At 30.8% G+C, this 24852-nt stretch overlaps 3 protein-coding genes across 4 annotated transcripts in view; 1 reads left to right on the top strand and 2 right to left on the bottom strand.

Annotated features, from left to right (window-relative positions):
- Positions 1 to 832: 832 nt before the first annotated feature.
- On the bottom strand, positions 833 to 10090 carry LOC141446458 (uncharacterized). The gene is made up of 14 exons (XM_074112919.1): positions 9420 to 10090; positions 9144 to 9346; positions 8870 to 9057; positions 8017 to 8123; positions 7798 to 7942; positions 6010 to 6335; positions 5249 to 5429; positions 4521 to 4769; positions 4200 to 4376; positions 3983 to 4102; positions 3516 to 3593; positions 2449 to 2529; positions 2049 to 2134; positions 833 to 991 (listed from the first exon to the last, which is right to left on the bottom strand). Exons 1-14 carry the CDS (start codon positions 9983 to 9985, stop codon positions 952 to 954), a joined length of 2547 nt encoding a protein of 848 aa, XP_073969020.1. The 5' UTR covers positions 9986 to 10090; the 3' UTR covers positions 833 to 951.
- Positions 10091 to 11582: 1492 nt separating this feature from the next.
- The window catches only part of Ufl1 (UFM1 specific ligase 1), an 18657-nt gene continuing 5387 nt past the window's right edge, over positions 11583 to 24852 (bottom strand). Inside the window, exons 2-14 of one of the 2 annotated variants that reach the window (XM_074112989.1) lie at positions 19395 to 19491; positions 19163 to 19308; positions 18795 to 19036; positions 17886 to 18075; positions 16436 to 16582; positions 16181 to 16356; positions 15919 to 16101; positions 15565 to 15726; positions 14267 to 14484; positions 12434 to 12740; positions 12161 to 12327; positions 11872 to 12083; positions 11583 to 11799 (exon numbers count right to left, since the gene is read on the bottom strand). In XM_074112989.1, the coding sequence (XP_073969090.1) occupies positions 11672 to 11799; positions 11872 to 12083; positions 12161 to 12327; positions 12434 to 12740; positions 14267 to 14484; positions 15565 to 15726; positions 15919 to 16101; positions 16181 to 16356; positions 16436 to 16582; positions 17886 to 18075; positions 18795 to 19036; positions 19163 to 19308; positions 19395 to 19474 (2358 nt within the window). In that variant the 5' untranslated portion in view covers positions 19475 to 19491 and the 3' untranslated portion in view covers positions 11583 to 11671. Of the gene's footprint in view, positions 11800 to 11871; positions 12084 to 12160; positions 12328 to 12433; positions 12741 to 14266; positions 14485 to 15564; positions 15727 to 15918; positions 16102 to 16180; positions 16357 to 16435; positions 16583 to 17885; positions 18076 to 18794; positions 19037 to 19162; positions 19309 to 19394; positions 19883 to 24852 lie in introns of those variants that run through there. The other variant, XM_074112978.1, reaches the window with a different exon arrangement.
- LOC141446539 (ras-related protein Rab-9A-like) lies at positions 20222 to 23192 on the top strand. The gene is made up of 3 exons (XM_074113094.1): positions 20222 to 20724; positions 20816 to 21013; positions 21856 to 23192. The coding sequence occupies exons 1-3, from the start codon at positions 20530 to 20532 to the stop codon at positions 22102 to 22104; spliced, it is 642 nt and encodes a 213-aa protein (XP_073969195.1). The 5' UTR covers positions 20222 to 20529; the 3' UTR covers positions 22105 to 23192.

Here is a 24852-nt window from a genome sequence, read left to right as displayed (position 1 = left end):
GTGAAATCTTTCCCTCCAAATATATATTTTATCTGTATACGGAGACAACTTTTCTCTATAATTGTATAAAATTACGTAAAAATCTGACGAGCAGGAAACGAGATATTTGGAGTTGAATTTTGGTTTCGTTTGAAACTGTGAAATCTTTAACTTCAAATATCTCTTAAACTACTCGATCGATTTTGTTTATATTTTATCTTTATATGGAGACAACTTTTGTCTATAATTGTATAAAAGTTCGTAAAAATCTGTCGAGTGGGAATCGAGATATTTGGAGTAGAATTTTAGTTTCGTTTAAAACTGTGATATTTTTAACTTCAAATATCTCTTAAACTACTCGATAGAATTTGTTTATATTTTATCTTTATATGGAGACTCCTTTTGTCTTTAATTGTATAAAATTTCGTAAAAATCTGTCGAGTGGAAATCGAGATATTTGGAGTTGAATTTTGGTTTCGTTTAAAACTGTGAAATTTTTAACTTCAAATATCTCTTAAACTACTCGATAGATTTTTATATTTTATCTTTATATGGAGACCACTTTTGTCTATAATTGTATAAAATTTCGTAAAAATCTGTCGAGTGGAAAACGAGATATTTAGAGTTAATTTTTGGTTTCGTTAGAAACAGTGAAATTTTTAACTTCAAATATCTCGTAAACTACTTGATAGATTTTGTTTGTACATATTAAGTTTACATTAGTTCTGTTAAATGTATGTATCACTTCTCCTGGACCGCACTTCTTGATAGTTTATCGCAGTTCTAAAATTATTTTTATAAAATTAAAAAAAATATGTATATAAACTACATTTATATCTAAAAATACAAATACTTAATGAAAAACAATCATTTATTTCAAAGTAATTAAAAGTTAAGAAAATATTATAATATGTGCATATATATTTATGAAAGTGTCAATCTTGCACAAAATATCCCCTTTGTTGAAAATATTTACTGGAAAGACATGATAGTATCCTCAGATGTTAGAGTCCTATAACAAAATCATAGATCTGAAAACTAATTGAAAAACTATTCTGAACAGTGCACTCACAGTATCTTCAAACATCGAATTTTAAAAATATGTTTACTTCTTACTAACATGCACTCTTTAAAACCGGATATTTCACTGAAATGTCTCTTTAGATTGTTCGGCGGCCCATTTTCTCCCATCCCCACAATACACAAAAAAAAAAATCCTAGAAAAATGATTGAAATATAAGTATGAAAAAAGAAATGGATTTGTAATCTATACGTGAGTTCAGAGAAAATTGTCAGAGAAAAAAAAATGTACAATTCAATCATCAGTAAATTTGATTTTCAGCAAAGTATTTTTCTTTAAACTTTGTTTTTTTTCAGCGAGGCAATCCTTCTTAACAATGTGCAAGTGATAGTCCGTACTTAGCGCCAAAGTGGCACTTTAAAAGGAACCATCCCCACTGTATTCTCATAAGAGTGCTTTTAATCAAAGTTTCCCGGGAAAACGTTCTAGGCTCTTGCAACCCAAGATTATTGTGGCGCATAGGATCAATTGTGCACACAGTATACTGTATTTAATGATAGCGTATGCAATGGCAAAGCTCCTTTTAGCCCCTTTTAAAGTAATCACTGTAAAACTCTACAAATTTTGAATTATAAACTGATCATACTTTAAACTGCATTGATCTTTTCTCAAGCAGATCAAAACATAAACTTAAAGTAAAAGGGGAACGAAATTATAATGAAACATTTTATAAACATTGTACACAGCTTTGTTGAGGACCAAAAGTAAAAAGTCAAACAAAGTACTAGGAAAGAGACTGGATCGTCCTGTTCATTATTTTGCTATTGCCACTAGTATTCGGGTAACCTGCAACCATGTTGCGTTTTGGTTTATGTACTAAAGTTTCTGTTTAGTTTGTTTAATGTATCCCCTTTGGAGATGAGGGTTCGACGGGAGACAATGGGCAGTCTAGGTCGTGCAATCAATCGAGAATTTAATAAAGGACACGGAAAATTTCGTTATTCCCTACTTAAATAATGAAAATGATTTCTAAAAAATTAGAAATTACCTTTGACTAGATTGAGTACTTTCATTCATGGATATTCTTGGCGGAATACCTAATCCACCATAAATACAAGCGGCTAATTCTGTCAACTGTTAAAATATAAAAACGGGAAAAATCAGAATTTATTTACAGATTATTAAATCGTCTGGACTTGATTTTCTTAGTAGAAAGTTCTTTTTTCGGCAATGACCATTGCATTTTCTGGTCTAAGGTTGTTCTTTTTGTAATGTATAACATTTCTGATCAAGGTACAAATAACCCATGACGAAAGGTATTAATGTACCCCAAAACATATGGCCACAATAAAATAATTTTTAAAACGCTTTCTATGGTCATTGCCGAAAACCCTTCTCCTAAAACTTTTCTTTATTAAAATGTATTTAAAACAGATGGTATTTATTACCTTCGTAACCACCTCCGAAACCGGTAAATCTTTCATTTCCAACTGTATGTTAAGATATTTTTTGCGCACGTTTGCAAATATCTGAAATATCACAGCAGTTATGGTTACACGTTAAGAACAACTAATGGTCAGAGGGAGAATCAAATTGGGCAAAAGACATTAACTGAATAAATAATAAACATTTGAAAGACTAATTGAATTGTTTTGAATTTCGGAATTTTTTCTTAACATTGTTACTCTAAACCAAATATAGTTTATTTATTGATTTAGTTTAGTTGTGGTTAAATATAGTATTTAATGCTCAAGGATTTAAAGAAACTTAAGACCCTTTTGCAATATAATTTCAAAAAATCAGAAACCTAAGAAGTTGCGTTATTTTAACTACTTTTGGAAAGCCAGAAATGATATTTATTTTTAGGAGGTGGAACAGCACACTTGAACACTTAGAAACTAAAGTGAATACCAATATCTAATTTCGGCAATTTTTTTAAAAAAGATTTTGAAATATTCTGTCCAAATTTTCACAACCAAAACCAAAGGGATAAAGTTACAGACCTTTACAGCTAATAATTGATTTCGTAATCGGAACATACCTCAAAACATGTTTTTCTATAAACGCTCAAATTTAACATGATCTCAATGTCAACCCTATGAAGTCCCATGACCCTATCTGACTGATCCCTGAGATTATATGAAATATTCAAAAAAAGACAATGAACAATAAAAAAAGAAAGAAAAGCACTTTGTTGTTTTCTGAAAATAGAAGGCAGTTCCATTATTTTAATTCTAATTATTTTAAGCTGTTTTTAATTAATATTTCACGGTTACATATTGCCCTAAATCTGTTTGTTTGTTTCTGAGATACATACATATCTATTCATTCGGGTTCCCAACTATTTTTTCTTTTTTGTAATTAATAAGGTATTGGTAATTTCCTTTATTTTCCTACAGAGGAAATCTAAAAACGTTTCTCCGTAAAAAAACATTTAGAAAATAAAGTTAAGTTAAAAAAGAAAGTAAATGAAATAAAATAAGGTTAGATTTCACACTTCAAACTAAATATTTACTTGTTGATATTTATTAAGGTTTTCTGAAGCGTTCAACTTTGGTCCTTCATAAACTGCTGCCATGTGTTCCATAACTTTCTGAAAATAAATATTTTAATTCATTAATTATTACTATTATTTAATTTATTTTTAATTTAAGGTGTGTCATCTAATTTAAGGAGGTCAAAGGCGCCTAGAGCCTGTTCAAACAACCACCGTTTCATACATTATAAGTCATGGCAGTTCTAGCAACCTAACTAGGAGTAAATCTTGACATAGTTAAGCAATAGCCTTTATTTAAAACAATCGTAGCTTGTAAGAAGGTGGTGTACTTGCTTAAGCCTTGCTAGATACAACAAACACTGCTTGGTGGACAAACGAATGTCGAGCTGTGAGCTGAATAACATACACGCACCGCTGAGCTGGCACGCCATCTGTGCACCCTTAAGCTAAAAAGATTGTAAAGATAAATGTAAAAAATGACTTACCCCTAAACTTTTTTCGATAGAATTCATCACAACTTTAGCATCAATGTTCTTCCCATTGCTGCCTTTATATTCCAATCTAGCAGCTTTGTAAACTTCTATTAAATTATTTATATATTCTAACTAAAATAAATTCACAATACACATATATTTCTTTAAAACAGATATATACTTTAAATATAGAGGTAGAAAATCTTTGTCACATATAAAATAAAATTACCCTTTTATCAATACAACCAATTAACAAAGGAATTTTCTCAGAAATTAAATTCTTGGCGGATTTTACAGCTTCTTCAATTTTGGGAATAGCTTTCCTAAAACGTGTACTCTGAATAATTTTTTTTTTTATTGCTTCCTCATTTTCACTCTTCATTGTATTCATCCGATCATTTAGAATCTGAAGAAGATTAATGATCAATAAACAAAAATTGATAATATATTCTGTGTTTTGAAACCCTCTTTTTAGCATTAGCAAATATTATATTTTCATTAGCTGACAAGTGTCATTTTTTTTTAAATACAAATATCCCGTCAGTCGCACCTTCAACTGTGAATTGAAGGAATCCGAGATAGAATCTAACTGATCATTATTACATTGTTCTCCGATCTTATGTTCTAACATAATTTTATCCAATTCTTCTTTAAGTTCATCCAAAACTAAGTTAGCTTCCTTGGAAGACAGTAATGAAAAATACTCATCTTCCAAATCTGAAAGATATTTTTTTAAATTTTCCATAGACAATAAATGTACATTTTGTTTATCTTTCTCCAATAATAGAGTTTTCTGCTTCTGTTAGAACAAAAAAAAAAAATTACTTTGGTTTTTTAGACATTTCAAATTATTTCTGGGAAATCATTTTAAATATAAAATAAAAGAATATGTTATAATCTCTAATTGATCACTCAATTTAAAAAGATAACATCTTGCTTATTATTATCAAATAAAATATGCTTATTATTATCAAAAAAGTATGGTTACATCTTAGAGATCAAGCCTTCATTTCTCTTTAAGGCTTAAAATAGCTAGCCCTTCCTAAATCTTCGGCGTTTTTTACTATGCCAACGCTTGGCAACGCCACAGGGAGTTTCAAATTACTTTTTCCCGTAATAAAGAGATTCCTTAAGGTTTAGTTTCATTACCGTACACAAGAAAAATATTTTTTCTACATTTTTTTAGTTTAAAATAGCTTGATTAAGACTGTTGTAATATTAAAATTTGGAGCAGTTAAATATACAATTTAAAAGGTACTAACAGAGAGAAATCCTTACCTCTACAATTCTTGATTGCTCTCCAAGTATATCATCATATTCCTTCATTACTAAAGTATTAGCACTATCAACACATTCAAGCTCATTGTTTAGTTTTGCTAACTCTTCTTTATGTTTACTGTATAAATCTTCTAGTTCTTTAAGTCGTTTCTCTGAATTATCTATTTTTTCAGTTGAAATACTTAACAAAAAAAAATTATTTTTAAAATAAATAAAAACGCAAAGAAATAACACAAATAATGTTGATTTAGGGATAATGATTTTGAATGCCGTAATTAATGTGAACACCTATCGTTGAAAATGTGCTGATAATAGATGAAAGTCCGAAACCGGTCAGGGATACAACAAATATGCGTGCTTCGGCGGATAAAATCAAAGATGCCTATCCCTCGATTTGCACGGTACTTTTTTATAAACTGTTTTGGTTTTAAACGGCCAAATTTTATGCAATAACATATTTGTTTAGTTATTATTATTTTTATTTCTAATGGAATCACCATTAAAGAATAAATTTTCGTAGAAAGTTGAGTTTATAGCTTGGCTATTCCTGAAAGGTATCGCACGTATTATCTTAAATCAGAAATAGTAAAATTAGTGGCAGATGAAAACTGTATGAGAATTATTTAGTTAAAATGTTTAATGATATATCTTATGACCTCTACTAGGTTCGCACTGAGCGCTTATAACCACTCCATATCGACTGTGGCCAAAATGATTGTGTTTACATATTTAACATTAAAATATTGGTAATAAATAATTACCTGGAAAGTAAGTTTATTTTAGCTTCTTCTAACATTTTACAAGTTTTATTATATATTTCGTCTAATTCAACTTTCATTTGTAATTCTTGTGAAGACTTATTCAATATTTCATTTAATAATATTTCACTTTCTTCTATTTTTTTCTTTAATTCTTCTTGTTGGTTGCATTTTAATTCTATACTCTTCTCAAAGTACAGTTTTTTACTTAGCAAATCATCTTCCATTCGTAACAAATCATTTATTTGTGAATTTATTAACAGAATTTGACAAACGTTTTCACTCTCTTCTTTGAGATTATGCAACTTTAATTCTTTTTCACTTAAATCCTAAAAAGAGTATGTTAGATAACTGCTGATGCATGTTTTAATATTATTACATTTTTCATTAATGATAGTACTTATCTACACTTTTAATATTGGTTTGCGATTTTTATAAATACAGTCAAAACAATAAACAATTATAACGTCCCTTATTTTAATAGTTAGCCTTAGTTTTATGGGATTATCATTCTTTCACTTTGCTACTGTTATAATGATAAAAATAAGCCACATGCCTGGAGTCAGCACCAGAAAATAATAAATATTAAACTAAAATAAATATATTTGATTGAATATTTTTTGCTTTAAATGCCCAGTTATGAGAGGCATCCGTAGATATAATTTAATACAAATTATGAATATCCACTTGATTTCGTTACGATATGGACATCTGTTAACATTTCTATTCAAAACGCGTCGCAAATACAGTCAGGTCGCTCTAACCGTAAAGCTCTGCGACAATATTGCTAGTGATAAGCCTTTATCATAATACTTTATTCAATAAAACAGTTCATAAAACAAGAAATGAGTAAGAGACGTTTTATTACGTACATTAATGCTTAAGAAAAAAATTGAATAAGAGACGTATAACGTTGTTTTATCAAATAACTATGGTGATGCTGAAATACTAAATAACAGTCGATTTCGCAATACTGTAACACTGAAAACCAAAGTTGCCTTGCAGTAGTTTAAATTATTCTGCAAAATTTGCAATCGTTGGAAAGGATCACGCCAGCTCATTCATTACATAATTAATGTAGAAAGATGTGGGAGAGGAGTGCAGACGGGAACATCTTGCCGAACATCCCGTACTTCCTAGCTAGAGCAATCACTATAAGGTCCATATCTTAAATGCTGCTAAGGCCTTGCCTATTTTTTGCCAAATGATTTGATGTTAAATGTTGAAACAACACTTCTCTTATGATAAATACACAATGTATGAACGAACATCTTCCTATTCTCATCATTGAAGAGGAAGAGTGCAATTAGTACGTTTTGCCACACTCCTGTCCAAAACACTTCTAAACGAGACGCCAACCCATTCTCTTCCTGGTTTGATCTGCTCTGCAAGGAAAACCGCCATGATTTTCTGGCTTTCGAACTGTTGGAAATAAGAGACAACTCAAATTACTCAAATTTTGATAGTACATCAAAAAATGTTTTAAAAAATGAAACAAAGGAGTGACTCAATTCTGCAATTTCCCTTACAATTAATGATCAATTTGGTTGCAAACCTTGTTGAATACTCTTGGCCCCTAAAGATATCTTACATTCAAACTCTAGGATTTTCAATTTTAGACTTAAGCGATCCTTCAAGCAATAATTTTTGGAGAAATCTTTTTGAAACTTTGGCATTATACCCTAAATAGGTAGTTACTTAGATTTTTTTGGAATAAAAGCTTTCTGCAGCCATTGCCGAAACTTCCATCCTCTTTTTATTTTCGAATTATCTAAAATTTTCATTACTTACATTTAATAGACTCAGTTTTTTCTTTCTTACATTTTCAATGTCTTCGATTAATTGTGTACTCTTTCTAGTAAGTTCTTCAACCAACTGTTCTCTTTCATTTAGTTCTAGATAGAGCGCCTTAGTAGTACCAGACATCTCACTATATCTACAAACTTATCTCAATAAGAAAGCGAGTTACAACCTTACCCTAAAAACTATTTTCATAAAATTGAAAATCACCTTTCATTTACCCTCTTCTTTTCATTATAAATCTGATCCAATGTTTTAGACAACTGTTCTCTTAACTTATTATTTTCATCATCATTTTTGGAAAGTTCATTCTGCAACTGATTTAGAAATATTTTAGCTCAATAAATAGTTATTCTATGTTTAATATTCTGTTATTTCAAAAAGGTCTAGTTACTTCTTCGGGGCACGTGCAGATGTCCCGTAGACTTCAGCAATATATACAATAATTCGTAAATTTATAATTACTACATATATTAAAGTGATCGATGTGTAATGGTATCTGATATATTTAACTACTTGAGTGCGGCATACCGAAGGCAAGTTCTAGTTTATCAGTGCACTTACCTTTACAAAGTCCGTTCTTACAGCGATTATACAATGTGCAACAACTAAGCGCAGCGAACAACTATATATCATAGTTATTCGACCTTTTACAATCAAACATTTCTAACTGCGAGATAGAACGATTAAGAGAAGCGGAGACGCAAGGCAAATGCTATAAGCAGTCCCCAAAGTCGCCTGAATGGTGTATAGATCATTACTTGGGCGATTTAACCTCCGGTTGGAAAGAATCTCTTTCCTACCAAGTTTAAATTGAAGAATTACCAGAAGAGATATCTCTTCTTTATTTAAGTAAAACATTTTAACAACCATTAGCGGTCGGACGCAGTGCTCATGCGTTTTCTAAGGCCTTAGTTAAGCAAGTCCGCTGTGAAAGAACAAACTGTAGAATTCCTTTAAATGATAAGAATTTCTAATTTTTATCCCACGTTAACTGGACATATTTTTTTTTTAAAGATGATTACCAAAATTTGAAAATAATGCACGTGTTTAACTAAAATACCAATTCTTTTTTTTGCTTCAGTTCGGCCATTTTTTCCTGACATTCTTCCAATATTTCTTTTTTACTTTTTAGTTCACTTTCCTGAGCTTCTTTTTCACCTTTGAAAAAATGACATTGCTGTACTAAATAATCAAGCTTTAAGTCTATGTTCGATTCTTTTTCCTCAGCATCCTTCACTATACTTTCATCTGAAAACAATTTTCAATTCCGACATCAAATGAACTTCTTACTACTTATTTTTAAAGAAAGTAACAAAATGAGAAAAAAAAATTACAATGAGAAAAAAAATTATTCATTTCTTGAATATATTTGTTCCCTAATAGGTGTTGATTTGAAATCTCCTCCTTTATTTCTGCAATGAAAGAACTAACTTTTTTTGAATCGTTCAATAATATCTCTTTCAACTTATTTTGCGTGTTTCTAATGTATTCATCATTGGCAAATAATGTTTGAAACAACTGTCCTATGTTTTCTGATCTAAAAAAAATATAGGAATTATTGCATTACATTTTTCACAAGTTCAAATACTTAAGAAGATTCATTTAAATACCTTTGTGTTTTGTAAATTTCATTCTCATTCTTCGCATTTTGCTTTAGTGTATCTAAATTTTCCATTTTGATTTGCAGATCCACCAAACATTTCTTGTTTTTTTCTTTTTGCTTAATAAGAAATTCACAATCTCTCATACATTTAGATAATTGGTTTTTTCGCAGTGCATTTTGATCTCCAAGCGATAATAAATTTCGCTCCAATTCATTTCCCAGCTGTTTGTATTTGTTAAACATAGTTTCAATGTTCTGCCTATTCTCATAAGTAAAGTTTTTATTGCAATTTTTTGCAAGTTCTACTGCCGACTTTTGCGCAGATAAATTGGACTCTTGCTCAATTAGCCTGTCTTCATCTTCATGCTCAACTGAACTTTGTAGAGCATCATCATTCTCAAAATAAGATGCACTTGCTTCACTCATAAATTCAACAGAACTATCATTAATGATTTTTAAATGGGGTTGAGAAGATACAAGCTTTCTGGATGACCCATTATAATTACTATCCATTCTTGACGTTGTTCCAAGAGATTGGGATAAAAAATCCAACTTTCGTGAACAATTATCCATCAAGCAAACAAAGCTATGAAAGCATAAGCAATCAAAATACTTAATAGGATTAAGAATACTATGCTTCCCATTGGATTTGAACTTGAACAGAACAATAAAAACAAACGCTACCAACATTAAGGACAAATATTAAATATTAAAAAAAAATTGAATTGTTACTAGTTATCCAAAAATAATTTTAATTAAAGATTAACATTTAGTTTTGTTCTATAAAATTAATAAATTATCTTCACAAAAATTATTCATAGACTTCGATAGGATTACAAATTCCCCCCTTCCCGAATATATTAATTGAATTTTTTATTGATATAGTCATAAATAAGTCACAATTTTTTGCAAGTTCTACTCCCGATTTCAGCGCAGATAAATTCGAATCTTGTTTAATAGCTGTACAAAACTTCGGTTAAACCAATTAAGCTAGCTCTACCACTACCGACAGTCTAAACTCTTGCAATTCACCATTATTTTAGACTGTTTAGATTGTTTTCATCGTCTTATATTTGCAACTGAAATGAAACTCAAAATCGCAAACAACACTTCTTTTACATTTCTTCATAACTCCGAATTTAAAAATAAAATAAAAAAAATTTACTCACTACAGTTTGCAAGCATAGTGCCGCTTTGAAGCCTACCCCATTACTAAATCTATTTCCGAATAAACCTCCAATAAGTAAATGTGCTACATTGCTAATTGATTTTGACAGCTAATTTGCGGTCGGATCCCAATGTGGTTTCCAAATTATTTTTTTATGTGATTTTGATCTAGACTCTAGAGTGATACGATTAAAGTTACAAATTCAGACATTTTTTAAAAATTACTTTTTCGAACTCAGGAGTTCTCAAAGCAAATAACTTGTTGAAAACTGGACATCAAAAATGTCCTCTTATTTACTATGAGGGAGTCAATAAAAATCCATGGAAAAATTACGATGTGCAGCCATCAATTCTTAGAGGCAATACAACAAAGAAGGATGCCTGCCAAAAAAAGTAAAGGAGTGCAACCAACAGATTGTCACCACATCGCTAAAGTATTGCGATTAGAAGTGAAAGTACCGGGGCGAGCTGCATGACGCTTTTTCGCCAGGGGAACTTCATGAAAGAGTGTCTACCTAACTTTTTAAATGTATCTCTGGATGTATACTTACTCATTCCTTTTAAAACTGTGTTACATTTAGAAGTTAGAAATTGCGTCGGAAGACATTTAATCAGCTTCTCGCTTACTTTGCTAAAAAAAAATTTAAGAAAAAGAACACTGACTTTCACGAAAATGTCAAGCATTGAAAATGTTTCATTTTTTTTTTTTTTAATCATGAGACAAAGATATAATACATTTATAAATTTCATTCATCACTACTCTACAAAAAGGCCCCCTCCTAGACCCCCTGAATGTCGGTTTTTATGCAGTTTATCCCAAGTGGGCCTGGCAAAAAATTCTCAGTTATAAACTACATGTTTCTCCACCACATTAACAGTGACATGTCATGTCGTTATGTTACGTTTCTTTTTGAACCAAATCACCCTCTCATAAAACATTTTCAATGTTAAAATGCGAAAAGTATTTAGGGAAACATGCTAATGAGAAGGTAATAATTCAAAATTTAAGGAATTGGCTAATTCTTTATAAACTCTTACAAAAATCAACAATTTCTTATAATTGTATTTTTAAATACTTTAGTTTGAAACTTTTCATTGCAATGGTTTTCTGAAATCAGAGCAGATATCTTTAATCTCCTGCATTGTTTCGTTCAATTCAGACCTTAATTTATTTTCTATTTCTTCATTGTTATCAACGGCCCATAACTGTACCACTAAATCTGAAATAATTGATAACATTCTTAAAATTGAAACAGACAAATTCATATCAATTCGTGATATAAATAGATTACCTTGAAATTTCATTAATGTCTGGTAAACTTCAGCAGTTAAGTAAGGTTTCAAAAACGGTAATATTATAGAAACAAATTTTCCAGAAGCATTTAATACATTCTGAGTGGCTACTTGAAATATTAAAAGTAAACCAACTAATAAAACTGTTGCTGGACTGTCTGAATGCACAAGTTGTGTTAATAATAGTTCCCTTCGTGTTTGTAGGAATTGCCTAAAAATAAATTATAAGTATGATGAAAGAAGGGTTCCTTAATACGAATCTTCTTTAATCATCATATTTTTGCTTACTTTTCTTTCTTTTTATCAGGTTTCCTGCTTAGCAGCCCAACTGCACACAACGCTGGTTCAACTGTCAATAAAAATTCATCAACTGAATTTCCAGCAAGGCACTTATTAAGCTTAGTAAGTGGCTCCCGAACTTCTGAACTTAATTCAGAAAGCAGTTTTGTTCTCATCTACAAAGTTCTCAAAAGTTAGCATCATAACACAAAAAAAAATAATAACAACAAATAAAACCAAATAAAATAAATTAATATAGATTTATTAAATACTAGAATTTACCTCTGGAGTAAACTCTTTTGTAACAGATACATTTATAGAAGGGTGATTAATATCTTGGGTCGCATATGTGAAAATAGCATTTATTAGTTGCAGCCCAGTAGTTTTAATTACATATGAAGACAACTTTGCCTGATCATCCTTATCATTGAAAAGTTTTAGCCCACGGTCTGACAAACGTAATTCCATTATCCATAAATCCACTTTATCTTGTAGATCAACATGTGCTTTTCTACGATCTCCAACACTTGAGATCATTGTTTTTTCGTAAGCAGCGCTAGCAAGGCTTATTGCCTCTTTGTTTAGAATGCTAGAAAAGATGAAAAAAAATTACAATCATCAAATTGATTACTATTGCATTAGTTTGTTTTACACGCTACATACCAGACCAATGTAAATTTTTAGAAGTACTTATCTACTAGTGCTTTAGAAGCGAAGAATAAAAGTTAATTTTCACGACAAAATGAAATGCTAAAATTGCTATAGAGCAGTTGGTTTGGGTTTTATCTAGTAAAATCTCACCAATTTTTGTCAGACAAGGATCTCTTTTTGTGTGAGAATGTTCGATCCCAGAAAGTGGTTTACCCTTATTGCATTAATATTGCTTTGAGATTAAATTTCGAATATAACTTTGGAAATATCTTCTACTAATGAGGCAACGGATTTTAATTTTTAACTATGTGACGTACCATCAATACGCAAGGAGGATTAGCAGCGAAATTATGTCTATCTGGAGCAGATTTTGAAAATCTAAGTTTTAGGTAACACACCTCTTTTGATAGTTCGAAGTCTCTCTCTTAAAAAAATATTAATATAATTTAAAAGAATTTGTGAAAAAATTGAAATTTTACTATCTAACAAAATTGAGTCAGGGATAGAAAAGTTTGGAAGTTTAAGAAATAAGACATATCCTAAACCGATGAATTACTTAATGAAACCATCCATAGATTTTATTGAGGGAAGAAGTGGTTCAAATGAATTCGCAAGAAATGTGGAAAACATCAGACGTTTTTCATGAGAGTGTAAACTGACACCATTGTTCAATGTTTTCTTCTTTTTTTTTAGGTGGTGAATGTAATTAAGAAGGAAGAAAAAATAATGCCGAATTCAGTCATAATTTCTTTATTTATTGCCGAGCTTTCGATCGAGATTCGTTTCCTATAACTTGAATCCATCTGTAAATAAACTATTCTATGTCCTCCTGATACAAAGCGTTAGTTTTGGAAGCAAAATTCTCCAAACACCCCGTTTTCAACTTCTTAGTTTTGTACATTGTTTTGTACATCAAAGAAGTGGGTCATTTAGCCGTTGAAAAGTAATCAAAAGGGTATCAGTTATGGGATAGTGAGCAGTAAGAAGATAAACTCAAAATTCAAATCATCGATCCCGTTAAGCAATATTTTTTCAGATTTATACGCGTTCTAGAGTTAACTTCGGATGTGACAGGGATCTGCACAAAATGAATGACACCCATTTGGTTCCACATTCATATCTTGCAACAGTTTACCTGTTGTAATCATTGTTTTTTTTGTTCGTTTGGTATTTCATCTCTTCTTTTTCTGAGACTTTTTTTTGGTAAAACTGACATAAATCTAAACTTAAGGTAATAAACAATAACTTATAAGAATACACGACGATAAAGTGTAATAAGAACTTTATGGTGAACATACGTAACTGTTAGTTACAAAGGACGAGCATTAAGAGTAAAAAATCACAGTTTTCGTAATTCCTAGAACAAGTATCTCAATATTTAGAGGAGAAAACTAATACATTAATCGCTAAGTATCCGGATTATTAATTCAACATGATTAGTAAACTATGCAAAAAGATATTTACGGATGTAAATACGCAGCGATCTCAGCAACCAATCCTTCAATATCCATTATATCGGTATTAGTCTTGCTAAGCAATTCCTCCACTTCTGATACTTTGATTATTTCCAATTTTCCTAGAGGTTCCTTTTTTATAAAAGCTTCATTGTCACTATCCGATTCTGCAATCTGTTCTTTTCCATGGCCTTTCTTTTTCACTGATTTCGTTTTAGTTTCGCGACCCTAAAAAAAGTTAAAACTGTCAGCGTTCCTTTGGAAGTTTAGACCTCAGAATTGTTAATATTTAATAAATAAATTTCTTTTAAGTGGGACCACATCGAGACCTCTGTGTTTCTAGTTTGGTTATTACTAAAGTTTAGTACTTAATTGCAGTTTGACCATCCCCATGGAAGATGACGAGTCCAAAAGGATTCATTAAAATCTGAACTATACGAAAACAGATACAAACGTTTGAAATTTGAACGAATTTTAAAACTGGTCCACTACCTAGGGATTTATCTTGACAAAAGATTAGGAATCCTCATAAACGACTCAAGTGGATAGAAGACTTATAAGACTTCTAGACAACTGATCAAAACTTACTCTGGACAACAAAAGCTTTATTTGTGTAATGAATTAAAGCCCTTATTGTTAAACGGTGAGCTTTAACAAAACGCTCAAACCTCCAATGACGTCACTAAGCAAACCATTCACAAATACTTAAACATCCCTTCGTCTCATTAGTTGCTAAAACACGTTACTAAAAATTCCTCCTTAACTTACAATCTCATCACAATACACAGATACAACACATTTTTTGTAGGATACTTTTAAATAACATCAAATAGACTTCTTATAAGACAGAGGCTTCGCGATCTCCTCTCTGAGGACGAGAGAGTCCATAAATATCGAAATGTGGTTGGAGTGTTACTTCAACTTTTCCAATTCGAAGAATAGTGGATACTTGTGTAACCTTGTAATACTGTAATACTTGTTGCTTAAAAAGCGTTGTTGGCAACTAAATAAACGATACAAAAAATAAAATAATGTGCGTCTGCAGGAGATAAATTCCTGTAGCAATACATCTGGCTTATGAATGGATCAGATACGCAATAATGTAATACCGCCGGCAAAATAACCTTGTATCTTTACTGATTATCACTATAGACTGTACAGTGACTGTGGAGATCGTTTAAGCCTTCACCTCCACGATTACAATTATGTGTTACTGTTAATTTAATAAAACAAACAAATTATTATATTTTTCGTATATTTAAAGTAATGCTTATGTTTTCAAAGTAATACAGTAGAACAAGCAATCACCTGAGTACCACCTCCGCTTTTTCCTCCAGCCGCTTTGCGCCTTCTTTCTTCTCTCTTCTCAACTTTTCCAGGGTTTTCTTCTTTTTCCTTGTTACCACTGGCTAAATTACGTCCTAATTTTTTTTCAGCCTGTGCCTGAATGTAAGCACCTGTGCTTACCGCCTAAGAGGTAAGAAAAATTACTTTCACGATAAGTGCAATTGATATTAACATAAAAATAAGCCATTGCATAACTAAAATAAATTGGTTGTTTAATACATAAATTTGATAAATAAAAGTGTATACGATCTATAATTAAGTTCTTAAGTAAAAATAATGTAACAGGAAGGATCACATAATCAAGTTAAAACTAACCAATTCAGCTTTATTTTGTAAAAAGCCGCTTGTATGAAATCCTTTAGCAAGTTCTTGAAGGAAAGCGTCTGTAATAAATACGGTATCACAAAAAATATGGGCAGTTGTATTTTTAATTTTTTTCATCACTTCGTTTAACACAGCTCTAATGTCTGAAGTACTGAGCACCGATGGAACCAACATCTATAAAGGCAACATACTTCACAATTTTTCTAATTTGTATGGGATGGCCTTAACAATTAAAAGTGAAATAAGAAATTACCATAACATCAATGCAAGATCCTGTACGTAATGTTTCTTCAACTGTTGCTTCTACCTGATTCAGTAACTGGGGTCCAATCATACAAGTACATAATTCAAGTAATCCTGATGAAGCAAAATGTCGACGAATGAATGATTTAGGCTCAGAAATACCTAACCGATTTAAGGCGTCGTATTCTACAAAAGTTAACAACATAAGCGAAGTTTAACATAAGAAAGATTTAAACAAGATAATGCATTACTTTTTAACTCTAACCTAAGTATCCATTCTGAGCGTAAAAATTTTCCACCCATTCATTCAATTGTTTAGTATAAATGTGCGGAATAAACATAGCATTTCCTCCTTGTCTTGCAGTCAAACTGCCACAAACCTCCTTATCATCCGCAAGACTATCAAAAGCAACTGAATAACAAACAAAAAACACAGTAACTTATTTTAAATTAAAGAAATTAGTTTATATTACAACACTCACACATGTTTAAGGGTTACTCTATTATATTCTATGAAAGTGTAAAAAAAAATCTGAGCTTTTTTTTCCGGCGCATCGACGTTTGTGGCCATTAGCGCCCAGAGTTTCTTTTTTGTTTTGTTTTTTTCTTAATCGTCCTCGGCGAAATATTTGCAAATAAATACTATTGAGCTTTACCTTTCATGACTGAAATTACAGTTTATGTAAAGTAGATTAGTCCTACTCCTGCGACGTGAATGACATAAGCAGGTTTTCTATATGTTTCTACAATTCTATTTTTTCATTATTTACGTATGTACATATATTCTGCAAAATAATAAATAATCCTCAACTTTACTTAGACAGTTCAACAACGTTCACAAAAAGCTTTTTATTTGCTATCCTTTGAAAGTTACAAAACATTCAGTTCGTGCATGGATAAAATTTTTGAGTCAATACTTTAAAAAAAAAAGGCTATAATCAGAAGCGCCATTTTTTGAAGTTGGGAGGGAAGGTGACAGTCAGCAATCGTAGTGCGAGACGAAAAAGTGATTAATCTACCTCTAGTGATGGATGATAGTACGGAACCATTCAGGGATACAGGGATGTTTGCTATGACGTATAAAAGTAAACAAACGATTATTACTAATCATGAAAAGTGGACAGTAGGAACAAACTAAATCAATGGATCTGATCAACCAAGTGAGCCCGAGTCCTCAACATTTGAGATTTGAGAAAAATTTGAGAAAAAAAATAACGCAACCCATAACGAGGGTGAGAATGATTTTGAGTTGGTTTCTGACGGTTATGCAAATATGCATAGCTGGAACGCGTAACTCCTTTTTGGTATTAAAGCTACTTGCTTGAGTAATAGAAGAAGATAACACCAAGCTGCATCAATCGTTTGCGGTATATGACGATTTTAATTTTTGAGCTTCTTCCCCCCCCCCCAACATAAAGTTTAGACCAGCCATTTTGTGATTTCTTTCTGGTAAAAATTGTACAAATTCGGAGGTGATGAAAATAGTATGATGACCAAAACGTTGCTCTTAGTAAAAAAGTTATTATGGAATGGTTAGCTTTCAGACAGACTCAAGTCATACTTACTGAATTGATGACAATGATTTCTCGGAGTAAGCTAAACTAGCTGCATTTTTTAATTACAAGTGAAAAACGCTCAGACTTGTTTTAAACTTCATTAATGTTCAAATTGTATAATGGTTTTAAATAAAATAGTATAGTAAATAAGTTACTAACAGTAAAAATCTCTGCTTTGCAATTGAGTAATCGTTAAAATGACAGAAACTTGCGTTGGTTTCGTGAAAGCTCTTAGGGTTCCTCGCAAAAGACACTTGTTTCTTTCAAGAAATGCTTCTGTATAAAAGATTCGAGAGTCTGTCTTGTCTTGTTTTCCAACAATGATTTTTCCAAGATTTTTTTCCACAACCTAAAATGCTTACCTTATTATAAATTTGTAAAAGAAAAGTAATCGCCTATTTTTTGCAGGCGGGGCTTAACGCCCAACAATCAATTAAGTGTCGTGGGCAGGACGGCAGTACATACTTTACTAATATCTTTTCTTTTCATAAATAAGAAGTAGCTGTGCGCAGGATTCGAACTGGAGATGTTATAAATTTGAGTAAAATAACGAAAGAAGCAAAGCACGTACTTTTAAGTACCTAGTAGCTCGTTTTTCAAAAAGTGGCATGCTTGTAGTGTGCGTTGCGAAAGGATTGGTGAAGAAGGAAAAACAAGTAGAGAAAGATAAAAAAAAAAGGGGGGGGAAACAACTTGTAACGATCTAAATCCTTCATTAATGGTTAAAAAGGGTCGCCAGAGAGTGTAGATTACTTTACAAAAGTAATCAAAGCTAAGGTGATTCATATTTAATAAAATTGACAGCAATTCTAGGAAGCAAAAATTGGTATTATTTCATCTTAGATGTTTCAGCAGGGTCTTAAATTATAGGCGAAAGAGTGTTTGAACTCCAGAAAGATAGGCACAGCCAGAGATTTGAGAGGAGTTAATTGAAAGATATAATGTTTCGAAAATGAGAAGGAGGGAGATGGTGCTTGGCAGAGAAGCTTCAGCAACTGGTAACTACAATATGAAGATCGATTAAATAATAAAACAAATACGGATTAACAGAAGAAAACTCAAACTTACATCTTGAAGGTAATCGCCCGGTAAATCATAAACTTTTGTGAGATCTCCCACATTAATTTGTCCAGTACTTTGTAATTTTTTATTAATTTCTTCTGCAATCGTCTTTTGATACTGTTTGGTGATGAGTTGCCCCATTATAAGTGTACATCCTGCTGATGATCTTTCTACTTCTGGAATTCGTGCAGTAATATGGGACAAATCTACGTTTAAAGTTTTAGAAAGCTCGACAAGATTAATCCTTCCTAAAAAGAACAAACTAATATACTATTATAAAAATAAACTACAGATTTATAGCGATTAACAAATCGTTAGAAGTTACTATACAATAAATATTTTGAGATTTTCAATTGAGATATTCTTACACTTACCACCACTAACGTACAGTTCATCCTTTATCTCTTTGATTAAATATTGGGGAGTAATGTACTCCTTCCCATCTGTTGTAAAGATGACATCTAGAAGATTTATTTCTATCAATTTTGTAATTATTTCAATACAGTTCCTCTCGGAAAGTCTAAATAAAAGTAAAATGATTATGGGGATCAACAAGGCTGAAAAATGAGTTATGAACATCTAATGCTTTCATTATTAGTATCTTACGTTTGAACAGTTGATACCAATTGCGCACGGCGAAAATCTGCCGCCAGGCGTTTAACTTCATCCCAATCTCCTGCAGTCATAATTCGGTTATGTTAAACTGCAAATTACAAACGATCTAGTAATTACTCTGCCATTTAATGCAAGGTGTATTAAAATCCTTTCTTCTTTACTGCTTAAAAACTACTTTATTCGTACATCTAACAAATGAAAGATTTAAACATCAAACTCAAGATGAACAACCGTGGACTTGATTTAAGTTAAGTTTTCATAAAACCGCTTAAATATTAATCTTTAAGTAAGACTAATTAGAAAATTAATAATTCTTTAACAGAAGCTTGGACGAGGTAAAGCAACGAAATACGTAATTTACACTTTAATAATGATTTTTAATGTAAAGAAACGTTCGAACGTGGATTTCTCTGCTCTCATAATTGTGACACTAACAGACCATATCACCAGTTACCTTCCAAAACTGGTTGCCTGATTGACAACTCAGAATGTTGGTTACCCTTGGTATCTTGATAAAGAATGCCTAGTTGGCGGTGCTGGCGGTCACAAAGTATTCACAAGATTGCAATAATAGAGTCATAATTTTGTATTTACATATTCTAATTAAACATCGTTTTTTACTCTTTATTTTTTATTTTCTAAAGAAGAAAGAGTTATTTCTTAAAAAAGAAAGGAGCAAAAGAATGGTTTTAAAATATTTATTTGAACAAAAATGGAAACAATAAATATAAATTTTATTTGTTATATAAATTGAAAAATGAAGTGAGAATTTTCTTGTTTACCATAAACTCATTTATGAATTATGCAATTTTGCTAGTGGTTACTAGCGTACAGCTGATAATTATTATTGTTTTTCATTTTGTGCTTGACCCGATAAGTGATGTGACAGTGTTTAGTTTAAACCTTAATGGGTCCGGACAAGTTACTTAAAAGATAGTACTTTAATTTTAAATTTAATAGATTCTTCATAATCAGTTATCATCAGTTGGTGAAAGGAATATACCGCACCTTCCCTTAAGATCAGTTGTGGTTTAACTGTTCGAAACCATTCCCATAAATTTTTTTTAAAGCAGGGATGAATGCGTTAGTTCTTGGAGTAGTATTTAAATAATAATGAATTACCATTATGGCTGCGAGCAAAATTTTGGGAAATAAAAATACATTATTAAAAGTAATTATTCTTGGGGATGGAGGAGTTGGTAAATCATGTTTAATGAACAGATTTGTGAATAATCAATTTGATGATCATTCGTTTCACACCATAGGAGTTGAATTTCTTAATAAAGAAATGAGAATTAAAAACGAATCATTCACATTACAGGTACTGTTATATACAAGAACACTGCTTTTTTTTTTTCTTTTTTTTCGGTTAAACTTGTTTTCCATAAATTTTATTGTATATCATTTTTCAGATATGGGACACCGCTGGACAAGAAAGATTTAAAAGTTTAAGAACTCCATTTTACAGGGGATCTGACATTTGTATGCTCACATTCTCTTTGGACGACATAGCAAGTTTCCGTAATATAGCAATGTGGAGAAATGAATTTTTGAACTATGCTGGTATAAAGGATGGCAACAAATTTCCATTTATTGTAGTTGCCAATAAGGTATATAATTTTACTGCTCATTACATCGCCTGTGACGGTTTGATTCAGTTGAAATCTAGAAGAGTATAGAAAATTTGTTTAATGTGTAATGTAGGAATTTCTTAGTATAGTTTTTGTTACAAATGTCTAATCTATTATGACGCTTTATTGTGTAGGCGACCTCAAGGTAACAAGTTAGTTGCCAGAGTTAACTGAAATTTTAATTATTTATTTTTTATCTTCGTATAGATAAATCCAGTCTAGGCTGTTTTTATCATTTGTCATACAAGAACCATTCACATTTTTTTAAAGGCACTTTATAGGAAATTAGTAAAAATTAAGCTGATTTTATTTTTACAATTAAACACCGTTTTGTTGACAGACAAAATTATTACATGTTTCACATCAAATTCAAGCGCTTAGGACTTTTTTTGGCGTCTAAATGTTTTTCCTATTAAGGCATATCGCTAAAGCGAGGTTGCCACTGGCACCACTTAGCTGATGCTGGTACTCTATTGCTTTTGGGAAAAAAGATGAATTCTCAAAAAAAAAAAAAAAAAAAAAATCACAAATCTCTTAGAATTTTACCAGCAAACTTTCTGACCTTGTAATAGTAAGAAAATTAGGCTAGTGAACAGTAGAATTCCTTTTTAATGAAGTGTCAATAAGGACTTCATTGAACAAAGTTGACAGTGATTAGTGTACCAATAGTTTTTACTGTCTTTGAAAGAAAAATTATATTAATTTTTCCCTTTTTTAAAAAAAGTATTATAAAAGTAATACTTGCTCAGTGAACATAATCACCTGAAAAATGATTTAGATCGGTAAGTGCACGATAGACTAATTAAAAAAATTATTTGCAGGTAGACATTGATAAAAGAGAAGTTAGCGAAGCTGAAGCACAAAGTTGGTGTGTGGAAAATGGTAATCTACCTTATGTTGAGACAAGTGCCAAAGATGCAATAAATGTGGACTATGCCTTCAATTTAGCTGTAGATATATGGACAAAATTCGAAGATGCTATGGATAATCAAGGGATATATCAGGACGATACAATTAAATTACAAAATCAAGTACCAAATAAGAGTACACCTTGCTGTAATGTCAAGTAATTTTAATTAATTTATTCTTACTTATACTTAATTATTTAATTTTAAAATTTTCCTCAAAGAATATTAAATTAAGTTATCTCTTAAGACACTTTATTTTATCGCTAATTTTTTCGAAATTTTTAGAATAGTTTCCTTTAAAATGTAGAGATTCATGTTTTGATGTAGTATAAAATAATTTTTGAGGAGGTGTAAATAGTTTTCTTGGGAGGGAGAGGGCAGAACTTCTTTTCTATGTTTTTCGGGATTTATGAATATATTTTAACATATGTGATAGTATAATGAATTTAAAAAATTTCTTATTTACTTCTGCTATTTTGGTTTATGCTTTCATCAGATGTCCAAAATCTAAATTAATGGTAATTTACAAAGTAAAGAGGCAAACCATGGTTTTTGTGAATTATATTCAAACTTACAAAAAGCAAAATTGACAGGATACTAAAATAGCAGAATAATGAAAAAAATAGCATTCTATTTAGACTTCTAATTACATTAAAAAGTTTGGAGTGCAAACTGAGCCCTACACATGAAAAAAGTAGTTCTGTAATGATAGGCTACAGTTATATTTTTTAATGATAGGAAGAGATGTTGCACTAAGTGACCTTTCATTAAAGCCATATATCAATCAAGCTAACGCTATGGCAAATTTATTTATATTCTGTGATAATCGACATCTAGTGTTCTGGTTTAAGAGTTAATTTATTGTGAATTACACGATTTACATCTCCTAATGTCAAAGCTTAAGAATAAGACATTCTCTTTGTAAATTAATAGTTTTATTCCCAGGACGCCATTCCATCTATATTTTTATTTATTTGTAAATATTTAACTAATTACAGAAAATGTTTTGCAAAAAAAATCCAAAATTAAGCACGTTTTATTTGGACAGATTACATTATATTTTAATTGGAGCTTAATTGCAATTTTTGCTGTCGGTAAAAACTGTACTTGTAGTATTTTTTTAACATAAAAATGTTTTGTGTAAGTAACGAAACACAATTTTTTTTATTCTATCATGCAATTTGTTCTCTCACTAAATGTATGCTTATAACACTTTTTTTTTGTTTCAATAAATCATATATATTTTCTTATTTGTGTTTCTGTCACTATAAAATAATATTATTTACCATTTAATTCAATTTTTAAAACAAATGATTTATTTAGTGAATTGCGTTTATCGCTTTAATGTATACACTCATTGGATCAACTTCGCCCAAAGCCGCTCTTTACTGATTAGCATCTTGTGAATTTAACCGTCGTACCATTATTTAATTTTTATTTTTTTAATTTGGAAGGGTTTAAGATTTTCCTCATCAACAGACCTGCTATTCATTCAATTTATGAAGATTGTACCCTACAAATTTCAAGTTTCAAAAACATTAACACTAATAGCATTTCATGATTGCACTCTGATGGGTGATTATTAATTACATTATTTATTTATTTTTTTGCTCCGTGATACAAACACCAGCGATATAAATATAATTAAGTGTGGGGGATTGTGGGGTTAAACTTATTTGTTACATAGGTTTAATCTACCAGTAAGTTACGTGACAGAAATTTTTATAAGCAACTTGTCAAGAATTTGGCGACGAAGAATTACTAAACCAGACTTAGTCGTAGAGGAAAATCCAAAATCTGTTCAAACCGAAGAAAAGAAGATAATTTATTATATCATTGAATTAAGATTACGATTGTTATTAGCCAATTGCCTGCTAGTGTAGACTTTCCTACTGCTATCAAAATTGAATATCAATGGCTTTGCAAAAACACTTCTAAATTAATGCATTCTGATACTAAAAAGTAGAAAGCTTTTATTAGGAAACAAAATACAAAAATTATTTAGAGAAGATTGTCTATTTTTAAAGAATGCTTATTTACTGATTCCACAATATCTAAATTGGCCACTCTAAAGTTTGAAGAGAGGAAGGAAAATTAGCACTGTTCATAATGAACTTACACCTTGCTATTTTAATAAAAAATTGTGAACGCTTTTTTTTTAATTATGTGCATTTTTACTGAAATCCTTATGCAATAGGTTTGATATGTTTGTCTTTAAATTATGTTTTTTTAAAAAAAAGTAATACCTTTTACATACCCTTAACAAGTAAGTGTTCATTATTTCATTATCAATATAACGTAAATTATATTTGATTAAAAATATTTGTTCTCTGTAACTCTGTATAAGATGAAATAATAATTTCAAAATTCTCTGTCGTAATTAATGTTTCAAAATTATCTAAATCTGTTTAATAATTTTGTATCTGGAAAAATTTTGATCATCGCTTATTACTTTTAATTAATAAATGAAAATGCTGACTCCATTTTCTTTTGTGTTCCATACATTATTTTTGCTTGTGTTTTTCTAAAACTTTAGCTTGAAGAAATAGAATTGAACTGAAAAGAGTATTAAAAATAAAATAAATAATAGATTTAATAAAGCATTAATCCTATAGTCGTAAAATACGAAAGAATTCTCCAGCCTTTCCTTCCAGCGCTTTCGTTCTCCAATCTGATATTCCAGCTCTTCCGGCATCACGGCCCACCAAGTGAATCCATCTGCTTCACGGCCTTCTTGTCGACGGGTTCCATCAGGCTTATTAATGCATTATCTTCTTAGCGGTAGCAGTACCCTGATGGCCAGCCCATCTTAATCTATTTATTTTGATCCACTCTTCCACCTGAACTTCTTTAAATAAATCGTATAGTTTGTGAAAATTGCCTCTTCAAATATAAGTAATGGCGGATGCT

Source organism: Rhodnius prolixus, unplaced genomic scaffold, assembly GCF_049639745.1.
Source record: "Rhodnius prolixus isolate KJV_2025 unplaced genomic scaffold, Rpr scaffold_1, whole genome shotgun sequence".
In the NCBI taxonomy this organism is placed as follows: Eukaryota; Metazoa; Arthropoda; class Insecta; order Hemiptera; family Reduviidae; genus Rhodnius; species Rhodnius prolixus.
This window is presented reverse-complemented; position numbering and strand designations above follow the sequence as displayed.

What these genes read in the sequence shown, in the direction of transcription:
- LOC141446458 (XM_074112919.1), bottom strand. Translation starts at nt 9,985, where the DNA reads ATGGATAATTGTTCACGAAAGTTGGATTTTTTATCCCAATCTCTTGGA. An exon ending in GAAATTTACAAAACACAAAG is followed by an intron (nt 9,347 to 9,419) that starts GTATTTAAATGA and finishes TATTTTTTTTAG; the next exon opens with ATCAGAAAACATAGGACAGT. An exon ending in AGTACTCAATCTAGTCAAAG is followed by an intron (nt 992 to 2,048) that starts GTAATTTCTAAT and finishes ATTTTGTTATAG; the next exon opens with GACTCTAACATCTGAGGATA.
- LOC141446539 (XM_074113094.1), top strand. Translation starts at nt 20,530, where the DNA reads ATGGCTGCGAGCAAAATTTTGGGAAATAAAAATACATTATTAAAAGTA. An exon ending in ACGAATCATTCACATTACAG is followed by an intron (nt 20,725 to 20,815) that starts GTACTGTTATAT and finishes ATCATTTTTCAG; the next exon opens with ATATGGGACACCGCTGGACA. An exon ending in TTATTGTAGTTGCCAATAAG is followed by an intron (nt 21,014 to 21,855) that starts GTATATAATTTT and finishes AATTATTTGCAG; the next exon opens with GTAGACATTGATAAAAGAGA.